This window comes from Procambarus clarkii, chromosome 1 (genome assembly GCF_040958095.1).
Source record: "Procambarus clarkii isolate CNS0578487 chromosome 1, FALCON_Pclarkii_2.0, whole genome shotgun sequence".
Classification (NCBI taxonomy): Eukaryota; Metazoa; Arthropoda; class Malacostraca; order Decapoda; family Cambaridae; genus Procambarus; species Procambarus clarkii.
The window spans coordinates 49,488,873-49,501,394 of NC_091150.1; the positions used below are offsets into that span (position 1 = coordinate 49,488,873).

A 12,522-nucleotide genomic window follows, 5' to 3' on the forward strand; every position below is an offset into this window, starting at 1 on the left:
CCAGGGGTCACCTGGTGCCAGGCACCCCGGGGGTCACCAGGTGCCAGGCACCCCGGGGGTTACCTGCTGCCAGGCACCCAGGGGGTCACCAGGTGCCAGGCACCCCGGGGGTCACCAGGTGCCAGGCACCCCGGGGGTCACCAGGTGCCAGGCACCCCGGGGGTCACCAGGTGCCAGGCACCCCGGGGGTTACCTGCTGCCAGACACCCCGGGGGTCACCAGGTGCCAGGCACCCCGGGGGTCACCTGCTGCCAGGCACCCCGGGGGTCACCAGGTGCCAGGCACCCCGGGGGTCACCTGCTGCCAGGCACCCCGGGGGTCACCAGGTGCCAGGCACCCCGGGGGTCACCAGGTGCCAGGCACCCCGGGGGTCACCAGGTGCCAGGCACCCCGGGGGTCACCTGCTGCCAGGCACCCCGGGGGTCACCAGGTGCCAGGCACCCCGGGGGTCACCTGCTGCCAGGCACCCCGGGGGTCACCAGGTGCCAGTGTCACAAAACTGAGCGTTGGCGCCTATATCATGCGGTGAAATGGTACAACATTATGATGATAATGACGCTGGTGATAATGACGATGGTGATGATACTGGCGAGAGTGATGATGAAGATGAGGATGATGATAACGAAAATAATGATGAATATAATGACGATGGTACTGAGAGTGCGGATACTAGTGGTGACGCCGCCGCCAGCGTGGGAGTATTAACATGGGCGTCACTCCCTGGGAGAGAGAGAGACGCATCAAGGCCGCCCAGGTACTCACATCATGGCCATTGTAGCTGTTGTTGTGGGCGGCGGTGGGCGTTTGGGAGGCCGTGGGCGTGTGGGAGGCCGTGGGCGTGTGGGCGGCGCCGTTGTGGGCCGGGTGGGGCGTAGTAGGAGCGGACGTTGTGGGCGTGATGCTGTTCTGAAGGTCCGCCAGAAGAGCGTCTGAAACGTTAAATAATATATTTTTAGGTCAATATACAGTGAATGTTTCACAGTAATACCAGGTCAATGTGTCGTGAATGTTTCACAGTAATACCAGGTCAATGTGTCGTGAATGTTTCACAGTAATACCAGGTCAATGTGTCGTGAATGTTGCACAGTAATACCAGGTCAATATACTCTGAATTTTGCACATTAATATGGGTCAATATGTAATGAATGTTGTACAGTAATATCGGATCAATATACCATGAATGTTACACAGTAATACAATATTAATATACCGTGAATGTTGTACAGTAATACCGGTTTAATATACCGTGAATGTTGTACAGTAATACCGGATTAATATACCGTGAATGTTGTACAGTAATACCGGGTTAATATACCGTGAATGTTGTACAGTAATACCGGGTTAATATACCGTGAATGTTGTACAGTAATACCGGGTTAATATACCGTGAATGTTGTACAGTAATACCGGATTAATATACCATGAATTTTGCACTAACAGAGTAACACTTTACGAAAATTCTGTTATTGGTATAGCATTATACAAGATCAAAATACCATCAATAGAGAATCATTATACCAGATTTAATTGATAACGAACTCAAATAAGAGGAGGCAGCGGCAACACCGCTCTCAGGTATCATCCCTCACCACCAGACTCTCGTTTGATAGTACTAATATATTGTAAAAACATTTTTTTTTAAGTTTCCCCATCTTATTAAAATTTCCCTGTTATAATGTGAGCCATTCCTTCGCAAGAGACAAAGGCCTTCAGGAAACAAAGGTCGTGACCCGACGCCCACCCAGGCGGGGGTGGGGCTGTTCGCAAGAGGCAGCTGCGTGATGGCTCTCTGCTCGACTATGTAACCTGATACAAATACCTTGGTCTTGAGGTTCTATTGTATCACAATGTTGTAGCCAGACTGGGTCACCAATGTAGAGAGAGGCTCCGTGCTCTCAAGGCCGTGGCAGGCTACCATCCAAGCTATGGCCGGAGCCGGTCGGCCGAGCTGACAGCACGCTGGTCTTGTGATCCTGTGGTCCTGGGTTCGATCCCAGGCGCCGGCGAGAAACAATGGGCAGAGTTTCTTTCACCCTATGCCCCCTGTTGCCCTAGCAGTAAAATAGGTACCTGGGTGTTAGTCAGCTGTCACGGGCTGCTTCCTGGGGGTGGAGGCCTCGTTCGTTGAGGACCGGGCCGCGAGGACACTAAAAAGCCCCGAAATCATCTCAAGATAACCTCAAGATGGCGCAAATGTGAGAATTGGCAAAATGATGTATCTCTCATATATTAGGTCTCTGGTTGATTATGCTGCACCCATGCTTGCCATAGTGCCTGAGAGAATGCTTGGAGGGCTGGAAAAGATGCAAAACGAAGCCATGAGGATCATCCTCGGATGTCCCCGTACAACTAAATTACTAAACATGAGGAAGGAACTGAATATTTAATGTGTAAGTGATCGTATCACTGAAATTAATGTTTTAATTGGTATCAAGATATTTAGGCTAACCCACCCTAACCCCTGCACTGAAGCCCACCCTAACCCTAACCCCTGCACTGAAGCCCTCCTCTAAGCCTTATTTCTTGAAGGTCAGCATCCCTCCAAATGGATTACCAAAACCACCACTGTGCTCAGAATGTATAATATTCATCATCTCTACCATGACAAACAACAACAACACTTTCCTGCCCCATGGGAGATCACTCCTTTCCAAGTTACTGTCCCCCCCTTTCCCACCCAAGAAGCTGATTAGAGAACAAGCCATGCTTCGACAAGAAGCAAGGTACAATGCCTTAAGTCAAATTGATGCTTTCGTCAGAGAGCGCTCCCTTTCCCACGTTATTTACACTGATGGATCCTTGCACTAGTCTCATGGTGTATTTTTTTTTTTTTGGGGGGGGAGGGGAGGGCAGGGATATTCCTGCGCAGGCCCTAAGCCTCTGGCTGGCTCACCAAGTGTTGCCTATGACTCGTATGGTCGCTTCAGTAAGATTTTGTCACATGTGTTTAACAAGTTCTTCTGCTCTGTTGAATCTAAGTTGAAATCTTAATGGGTTTGTAACTGTGCACTGTGGTAGATAATGCTCCAGTGGTCTGTAGGGCATTTCTCCACAGTGCTGACATTGCCCATGGAGCAGCTGGAAGTGCAGTAGTTGTGACAGCGAGAGATGGCTTCCTCTCCTATGATTGATTCATTGATAAAGATTAAGCCACCCTAAAGGTGGCACGGGCATGAATAGACGGTAAGTGGAGGCTCTTTCGAACCATTACCAGTACCAATAGCTGATACTAGAGGTTTGTGGATGGATGTGCTTTTTATGGTGGACTTCAGCCTCGGAGGGCTGGCTGAACCAGTTATGGAGCTGGTTGGTTAGTGCAGACCTTTAGGTCTTTCGTTTTTTCTTTGGCTGAGACTTGCTGCGAGTTGACATGGCCATGCTGTCGTTGTTGTTTGGTGAGGTGGTCTCCATGAGGAGGTCTTGTACCGAGTAGGTGTCGTATTTGTGCTGCAGCGGTGGAGCTCATACTAAGATTACCTTGTCTGAGGAGTCCGTAACCTCTGTAGTTGGTGGTTTTGTCTTTGGTCTCGCAGCATGAGGTAGGCTCAGGTGTCGTGGATTAGTGGTAGAAGCTATTTCATGAGCGTTGGGGTGCTGTTAGTATTTGTAGACAGCACGTCTGCTAGTGCAATAAAGTGTCTGCTGAGATGGTGATGGAAGGAGTGTTGGGAGCTGGAGAGGGAAATACCTGTTTGTGCCACCCGGGTTTTGGGTGGTTCTGGAGTCTGTGTTGAGATCGACCTCGTGGTCGTCCTGGTGGTAGTCTCCGGAGTGGTAGTGGAGGCAGTGAGACTGGCGTCCGGGGCGATGATGGGGTCCAGGGTCGTTGGCTAAGTGCAGCATGCCGAGTTCCTTGACGATTCGTTGATTGTGTGGTCGGGCAAGCCTCTCCGCTAGTCGAATAAGACCAGGGATAATGCCTGCACGTGATGCAAGGGACTGTGAGGGTGATGGTTGGTCCTTAGGTCCCCAGTGTGGAGGCCGGGTGGCCTGTCCTACTGTTTGGTAGGACTGGGAAGTCTTCTGGCAGGTCGGTGGGAGACGAGGTGCTGGGTCTGGCTCCACACTCTCCTATAAATGTGGAGTGCGTATATGTATAACTGGGCCTCCACTCTTCAAACATAATTGGTTGCCACAATCCTTGCATTCAAACGCGAATGATGAATCCAAAGTTGACACGCTAATCGTAAGTGACTCCTTATTATCCTTGACTGCCCTCAGCTCCCCAAGGCATAGCTGTGACATCCTTGTGTCTGAGGCTGGAGACAGATATAATGAAATGGTCAATAATGGAGTCAGAATTTATCTCCTGTGGAATTCCTTCCCATGTTGGTCTCTAATGCATGGTAGAACTGATGAGTTAGCCAAAACTTTTGCTCGAAAAGAGGGATTGATTACCATCTTGGACTGTCTTTGATCAGCCTGAGGGCAGTAATATTCCGGGAACATCAACAAAATCTCGTAGATTTGAGGCAAAGTGAAATTATCACCAGTTCCTCCATCTATCATCGTTCTATTATGCAGGAAGTACCGCACGTCTATGGTTAATAGACGCAATAATAATAATAGCAGACTTCTAGACGTTACTACTGCTAGGCTTAGGCTCGGCTACAAGTACCTTTGGAAGTTTGCAACATCTGCTGATGTAAATGTGACTAATTGTAAACTCTGTCAGCAGAACTATTCGCATAATTTGCGTCATTATATAATGGAATGAGAAAAAATCGCGGAATTCAGAGATAACACCATCAATGGAGTCCAAAAAATGTGTAAGTACTTCATTTATAATGACGTCCTGCCGGGAATCTTAGCGAAGTATCCAAAATTTGCTTACTGTAGGTGCAGTCTGCACATGACTGTAGTGCAGCCTGCACATGACTAAAGCTGCCGCCCAGTTGGGTGGGTGTGGAGCAAGACTAGTAACTGTGTGACTCACCATAGATGTAAAGTGCTTTGTATAGCGACTGTTGTGAGCCTCTTGTTGAATGAATCACTTGTGATATAAAAAGATTATTGATATGTATATGTATTTGTGTACGTGGATGTACAGTATATATATGTACATGTGTATGTAATATTAACAATTGTGCAACTAGCTTCACAAGACTGTCACTTGCTTAGCTAAACTATGTGGTTCAGTTCCTGAACCATTATGTGCCTCTGTAACCCTTTCCACCACCGCCCACGGGATAGGTATGGGGTGCATAATAAAGAAATGAATAATAATAAATCATTTACCCCCATGACTCGGGTCACACTGACCTCCCCTCGGGTCACACTGACCTCCCCTCGGGTCACACTGACCTCCCCTCGGGTCACACTGACCTCCCCTCGGGTCACACTGACCTCCCCTCGGGTCACACTGACCTCCCCTCGGGTCACACTGACCTCCCCTCGGGTCACACTGACCTCCCCTCGGGTCACACTGATCTCCCCTCGGGTCACACTGACCTCCCCTCGGGTCACACTGACCTCCCCTCGGGTCACACTGACCTCCCCTCGGGTCACACTGACCTCCCCTCGGGTCACACTGTCCTCCCCTCGGGTCACACTGATCTCCCCTCGGGTCACACTGACCTCCCCTCGGGTCACACTGACCTCCCCTCGGGTCACACTGACCTCCCCTCGGGTCACACTGATCTCCCCTCGGGTCACACTGACCTCCCCTCGGGTCACACTGACCTCCCCTCGGGTCACACTGACCTCCCCTCGGGTCACACTGATCTCCCCTCGGGTCACACTGACCTCCCCTCGGGTCACACTGACCTCCCCTCGGGTCACACTGACCTCCCCTCGGGTCACACTGACCTCCCCTCGGGTCACACTGTCCTCCCCTCGGGTCACACTGATCTCCCCTCGGGTCACACTGACCTCCCCTCGGGTCACACTGACCTCCCCTCGGGTCACACTGACCTCCCCTCGGGTCACACTGATCTCCCCTCAGGTCACACTGACCTCCCCTCGGGTCACACTGACCTCTCCTCGGGTCACACTGATCCTCGGGTCACACTGACCTCCCCTTGTCGGAAATCCAACACACATGTTAACTATAGTAACCCCTAAAGAATTTAGAGAATGGGATACCGTGACGTCATCACACAACAGGTAAATATATTAACTCTCATTTCTTTCAAAAACTTCAGTCTAGTGTTTAAAGTTAATAAAATAGTATTCACTAGGACTGAATATAATTAAATACACAAGAAATATAGCTTGACACCCTATTCCTTAAAACATAAACAGAACCAGCAAAAATTATTGGAACCCAGCTGGCGAGAGGGTGGGAGTCACGTACACACAGCAACTTGTAAAGAAACACACGAGTCAGGAAGCACTCCCTGACAACTTTTACAACACACAACAGTTCTTCCAGCAAGCTTCGGCACAGGAGCCTCTACGACCCGACCAACCGATTTAGCAGTGTCCGTGGTGTAGTGGTAAGACACTCGCCTGGCGTTCCGCGAGCGCTATGTCATGGGTTCGTATCCTGGCCGGGGAGGATTTACTGGGCGCAATTCCTTAACTGCAGCCTCTGTTTAACGCAACAGTAAAATGTGTACTTGGATGAAAAAACGATTCTTCGCGGCAGGGGATCGTATTCCAGGGACCATAGGATTAAGGACTTGCCCGAAACGCTACGCGTACTAGTGGCTGTACAAGAATGTAACAACTCTTGTATATATCTCAAAAAAAAAAAATCTCATTAACAAAGGGAAGAACAATTTTCGGTATTTCTATTGCACTTAATACTGGCCATTATTATTGTTGGAAATATCGTTAAGACACGGGGCTAAAACCCCAAACAAAGTGAGTTTACTCTTTACTACACACACATATATTCCATGTCACACCTGTGCTTTATATGTTAATGAGCAATTCTTACAGCCTTAACTTTTTACAGGTAATATGATTTGGAGTAACTGAAAAGGCTGAGCTGACCCCACAAACAGTGAAGTTTATTGCTACCTTGGCTGTACAGAGAAGCTACTGTGCTAGGCGCCATTATATGCTCCCTGAAGCACATGTGCCACACCCTGAACACATGTTAGACAACATAACACAGCCTAATTAGGCTATATCAACCCCTCAGCTAAGGCTTTACATGTTATTTAAAACAAAATAGAGTAGTATTATTCATAATATTAGTAGTTTAGACCACGATATGTGGTATAATTTATATAACAAATAAGGTAAACAATTGCCTCTTATCCCATATGTACTTCAAGGTGGTATAAGTTGCCACTGTCCCTCCAACTATGTGTAGATAAGATGCTGGCAGACTGAATCAAAATATACAGTCCACTATGCATCATCATAATAATAATATTGTAATTACAAAATTACAAAAAATTGAATAAAAATAAATAAATGCCTGCTAGGATTTTCCCACACCCCTCGGGTCACACTGACCACCCCTCGGGTCACACTGACCTCCCCTCAGGTCATCACACATGGCCTCTAAAGCCATGTGTACCGAGGGTCGTTACACATGGTGGTCATATATGTACATTCGTGACGTCATTTAGATACACTGACCTAGATATGGTCGCAGGGTTGAGCTCACTCTCCCCGAGTAGCCAGTCACTAGTGAGTTAATAGAGTGAGTTACAGTTATGAGCGGCTCTTCTCGTCGTACTTCTTAGTGAAGTGGTTTAATGGGATTGCTTCATCACTCTCCTCCTGTGAGCAATTGCACTTGCATCATTACTCGTGTGCGTGCTCTCCCATAAGTGTCTTCAGGATCGAGCTTTAGCTGTTGGACCGTCTGTGTGAGTGTGCATGTGTGTGTACTCACCCAGTTGTACTTGCGGGGGTTGAGGTTATGCTCTTTGGTCCCGCCTCTCAACCGTCAATCTACTGGTGTACAGATTCCTGAGCTTCTTGAGCTCCATCATATCTAAATTTGAAACTGTGTATGGAGTCAGCCTCCACCACATCACTTCCTAATGCATTCCATTTACTAACTACTCTGACAATAAAAAAGTTCTTTCTAATGTCTCTGGCTCATTTGGGTAGTCAGCTTTCACCTGTGTCTCCTTGTGCGTGTACCACCCGTGTTAAATAATCTATCCTGTCAATTCCCCTGAGGATTTTGTATGTGGTGACCATATGTCTCCCCGAGCTCTTCTGTCTTCCAGCGACGTGAGGTGCAGTTCACGCAGCCTGTCCTCATAACTCATGCCTCTTAGTTCTGGGACTAGCCTAGTGGCATACCTTTGAACTTTTCCAGCTTCGTCTTGTGCTTGACAAGGTACGGGCTCCATGCTGGAGCCGCATACTCCAGGATTGGTCTTACATATGTAATATACAAGGTTCTAAAGGATTTTTTTTTTTACACAGGTTTCTGAAGGCTGTTCTGATGGAAGCCAGCCTTGCATACGCCGCTGATGTGATTCTTTTGATGTGGGTTTGGTGTGATATCAACTCCTAGATCTTTCTCTCTGTCCGTTTCATGAAGTACTTCATCTCCTATTCGGTATCCTGTGTTTGGCCTCCTGTTTCTTCCACCTAGTTTCATTACCTTAAATTTACTCGGGTTGAACTTTAGTAAGCATTTGTTGGACCATTCCTTCAGTCTGTCTAGGTCATCCTGTAGCCTCCAACTATCGTCTAGCCTCTCCTATATGTGTGTGTATGTGCGTGTGTGTGTTTTCCTTACTGAGAGCTGGAGGACAAGAGCAGAACTCACCTATGGTGGACTGGACGCCACTGAAGGACAGATTCGAGTCACAACTATCCTGACGGCTCGCCATCCTACACTGCTCTCCACAAACTAGCCCGGGCCTCCCTCGTCCAGGGGACGGTAGGTACTCCAGTTGGTGACGGGGGTGTGGCTGTGGTTGTGCGGGCCGCCACTTGGGTTACCTGTAGCCTGGGAACGGTGCAGGCGGGCCGGCAGGGTTCCCTGGGGCTGCCTCACCACGGTCACAGCTACACCTCACTCTGGTCAAGTGAGACACATAAAGGTGAGGGAGAGTATTCGGTGAGACACGGGAGAGGGAGACCTCAGGCCACAGTTGGTAAACACCCACGACCTACGCACGATGAAAGGGGGAGAGGGGGAACGACCGCAGACACAGCAGGTACGACCACTACAGGCTCGACAAGCCCGCAGACACAGCAGGTACGACCCCCACAGGCTCGACAAGCCCGTAGACACAGCAGGTACGACCCCCACAGGCTCGACAAGCCCGCAGACACAGCAGGTACGACCACCACAGGCTCGACAAGCCCGCAGACACAGCAGGTACGACCACCACAGGCTCGACAAGCCCGCAGACACAGCAGGTACGACCACCACAGGCTCGACAAGCGAGGCACGGACGGGAACCACCTCCACTTCGCCACTTACAACCGATACTAGCTCAATTTCACGCAAGAGAGCGATGCAATATTGCAAGAGCCGGAGTAAGACAAGAGGTTGAGATATCCCCCAGCTTAGTTTATGGGAGGAGGAGGAGGGACGAAGACGGGAGTGAAGATGACCACTCACAGACCCACACTGGTACAATCTCCGGACGTTCCTTCCGCTGCCCCACCTATCATGACAGATGATAACACGGCGCCACAGTTGCCAGACCATCTCAAGTCATCTGATTTAGGATGTATGTGAGAGCCGGTCAACTCCACTCTGAGTCCTGCCTTACTGCACTCATCAATAGTAAAGTTGGGTGAGGGTGTACAGTGAGCACTCAAAACCCCTTATCATTCATACTACTGCCACTACTCCCCGAGAGTATGATGACATCACCACCTCTCGTGTGTGTGTGTGTGTGTGTGTGTGTGTGTGTGTGTGTGTGTGTGTGTGTGTGTGTGTGTGTGTGTGTGTGTGTGTGCTCACCTAGATGTACTTACAGGGTCGAACATTACACCTTAAGTAGTTAAATTAAAAGCCCATGATTGCATTAATCCTATTTCACGTGTGTATAACCTTTACAGTGAAGGTTGTAAACAAGCTTTGTTTCCGAGGCGTGTGTGACTCAGGCGCGGGTGTCACTTACCTCTGCTTGCTGGTGTTGAGCTCTAGGTTTTGGCTCTCGCCTCTCTTCACTGACTGGTCAACTTGTTCTTTGATTGCTTGGGTCAAGTCTACTGTTGCAGCTGTGTGTTCTTACCTTACAGTAATTACCTAACAGTACTTGCCTAACAGTACTTGCCTAACAGTACTTGCCTAACAGTACTTGCCTAATAGTACTTGCCTAACAGTACTTGCCTAACAGTACATGCCTAACAGTACTTACCTAACAGTACTTACCTAACACAATTAACTTCAGAGTAGTTAACAAATGGAATGCATTAGGCAGTGATGTGGTGGAGGCTGACTCCATACAGTTTCAAATGTAGATATGATAGAGCCCAGTAGGATAGGAATCTGTACATCAGTTGATTGACAGTTGAGATGTCAACTGTCCATCAACTGACATTGATGGATAGTTAGCATCTCAGTTGACATTTGACAGAGATAAAGCTCAACCCCCATAAGCACAACTAGGTGAGTACAGCTTGCAGCATAAAGCTTCAGTTCCTGGTCCCCCGCCTTCAGAGTTCGTCTAATACAATGACGTCAACCCCCCCCCCTTTTCAAATGTCAATTTTTGTTCATTCATTCATTCATCAAGGCTAGAGAGCAGTGTCTACTATTCATCAAGGCTAGAGATCAGTGTCTACTATTCATCAAGGCTAGAGATCAGTGTCTACTATTCATCAAGGCTAGAGATCAGTGTCTACTATTCATCAAGGCTAGAGATCAGTGTCTACTATTCATCAAGGCTAGAGATCAGTGTCTACTATTCATCATACTAGATCGTTCCCGTTGCTTACTACCCTTGTAGTGAAGAAGTGTTCCCTCACATCCCCCGTGGCCCAGCTGCATATCTGGCCTACACCAGGAGTGGGTTCATCAGGCTGTTGCTTGAAGCTGCCCGCACACCCATACACAGCCCGCTTGGTCCCGCACTTCCCTGTCTAATTGCTTCTTGAACGCTTCCACACTTTTGTTCCGGCAATAATTCTGATGTTGGTCGGGATGGTATTGAAAAGCTGTGGACCTGTGATGTTCATACGGGTGTTCTCTGATTGTGCTTGTGGCACCTCTACTCTTCCTTGGGTCTAGTCCTACCTTATGGTTCGCTCCAGAACATTGTTATACTGTTGAACAATTGTGGAGCCTGACTCCTTCAGTATCGTCCATGCATATATTAAGTGATACCGCCCTCGTCTCCTTTTTTAGTGAGTACACTTTGAGAGTTATGAGACACCCTGTAATCTAGGTGCTTTATCGCGTGTGTATGGGGGCTGTATATGGTCTCTGTACCCCCCTCTATGGCAGTAGTCTCTCCCTCTCTATGTCAGGGGTCTCTCCCCTCTATGTCAGGGGTCTCTCCCCCCTCTATGTCAGGGGACTCTCCCCCCTCTATGTCAGGGGTCTCTCCCCCCTCTATGTCAGGGGTCTCTGTGGACTTCGCTGATTGAGCGTACAAGGGAGTGCGCTACGGAGGGGAAGCGCTTTAAGGCGCCTGACAGCTGGGTGGACAGCGCTTCGGATTCGTAGTCCTGAGGTTCCGGGTTCGATCCCCGGTGGAGGCGGAGACAAATGGGCAAAATGTTTCGTTCACCCTGATGCCCCTGTTACCTAGCAGTAAATAGGTACCTGGGAGTTAGACAGCTGCTACGGGCTGCTTCCTGGGGGTGTGCAACAAAAAGGAGGCCTGGTCGAGGACCGGGCCGCGAGGACGCTAAAGCCCCGAAATCATCTCAAGATAACCTCAAGAAGATTCTCCATAACTACAGCTAGCGTAAGGGCTAGTGACGCCTTGAAGAGCTCGTCAGAGGCATATAGTGTCCGTCACCCGTGAAGCTGGCTAGCGTGAGGGCTGGCGCCGCCGCACTGGATGACCTCACATAGTAGGCATCCCTCAGTCTCGTGAGACTATGGTGTTGCGCTCTGGTGTGGCCTCACTAGGGCGCAAAGCCAGGGTACGTTGATATGGAGAAGCTGTTACCCATGCAGCAGGTCTCCCCTCTCCACGGCGTCGAAAGTCCCCAATGGATAGGCGAACGCTAATACGATTGGTTCCAGCGCATGCTGAAGGGATATTATAACGGGTTATCTTAAGTGCTATTATTTTTATTTACCTTAAACATTACACTATATTTCCACTAAGGTTAGGATACTCTGAACTTGAGTAGGATCACAGAGTTCAAAAAGAACCCGGTTACGAAGGGTTCGTAACATGGGGAGAAGCCATCCGGGCCGAGGCGAGGCCGGCCGCCATCATCTTCATGATGAGACCACCAACACAGGAGACCTGGGGTCGTGTCCTTCACCTTACACAGGAGACCCCAGCCTTCACCTTACACAGGAGATCTGGGGTCGTGTCCTTCACCTTACACAGGAGACCTGGGGTCGTGTCCTTCACCTTACACAGGAGACCCCAGCCTTCACCTTACACAGGAGACCTGGGGTCGTGTCCTTCACCTTGTACAGGAGACCTGGGGTCGTGTCCTTCACCTTGTACAGGA

The 12,522-nt window shown here is 49.2% G+C and overlaps 1 protein-coding gene across 1 annotated transcript in view; it reads right to left on the reverse strand.

Annotated features, from left to right (window-relative positions):
- Window positions 1–12,522, reverse strand: part of LOC123747013 (uncharacterized) — a gene marked incomplete at its 5' end in the record, with an annotated part of 198,643 nt that overhangs the window by 168,074 nt on the left and 18,047 nt on the right. The window contains one exon of the mRNA XM_069322416.1: window positions 763–929. Coding sequence (XP_069178517.1) covers window positions 763–929 — 167 coding nt within the window. The remainder of the gene's footprint in view (window positions 1–762; window positions 930–12,522) is intronic.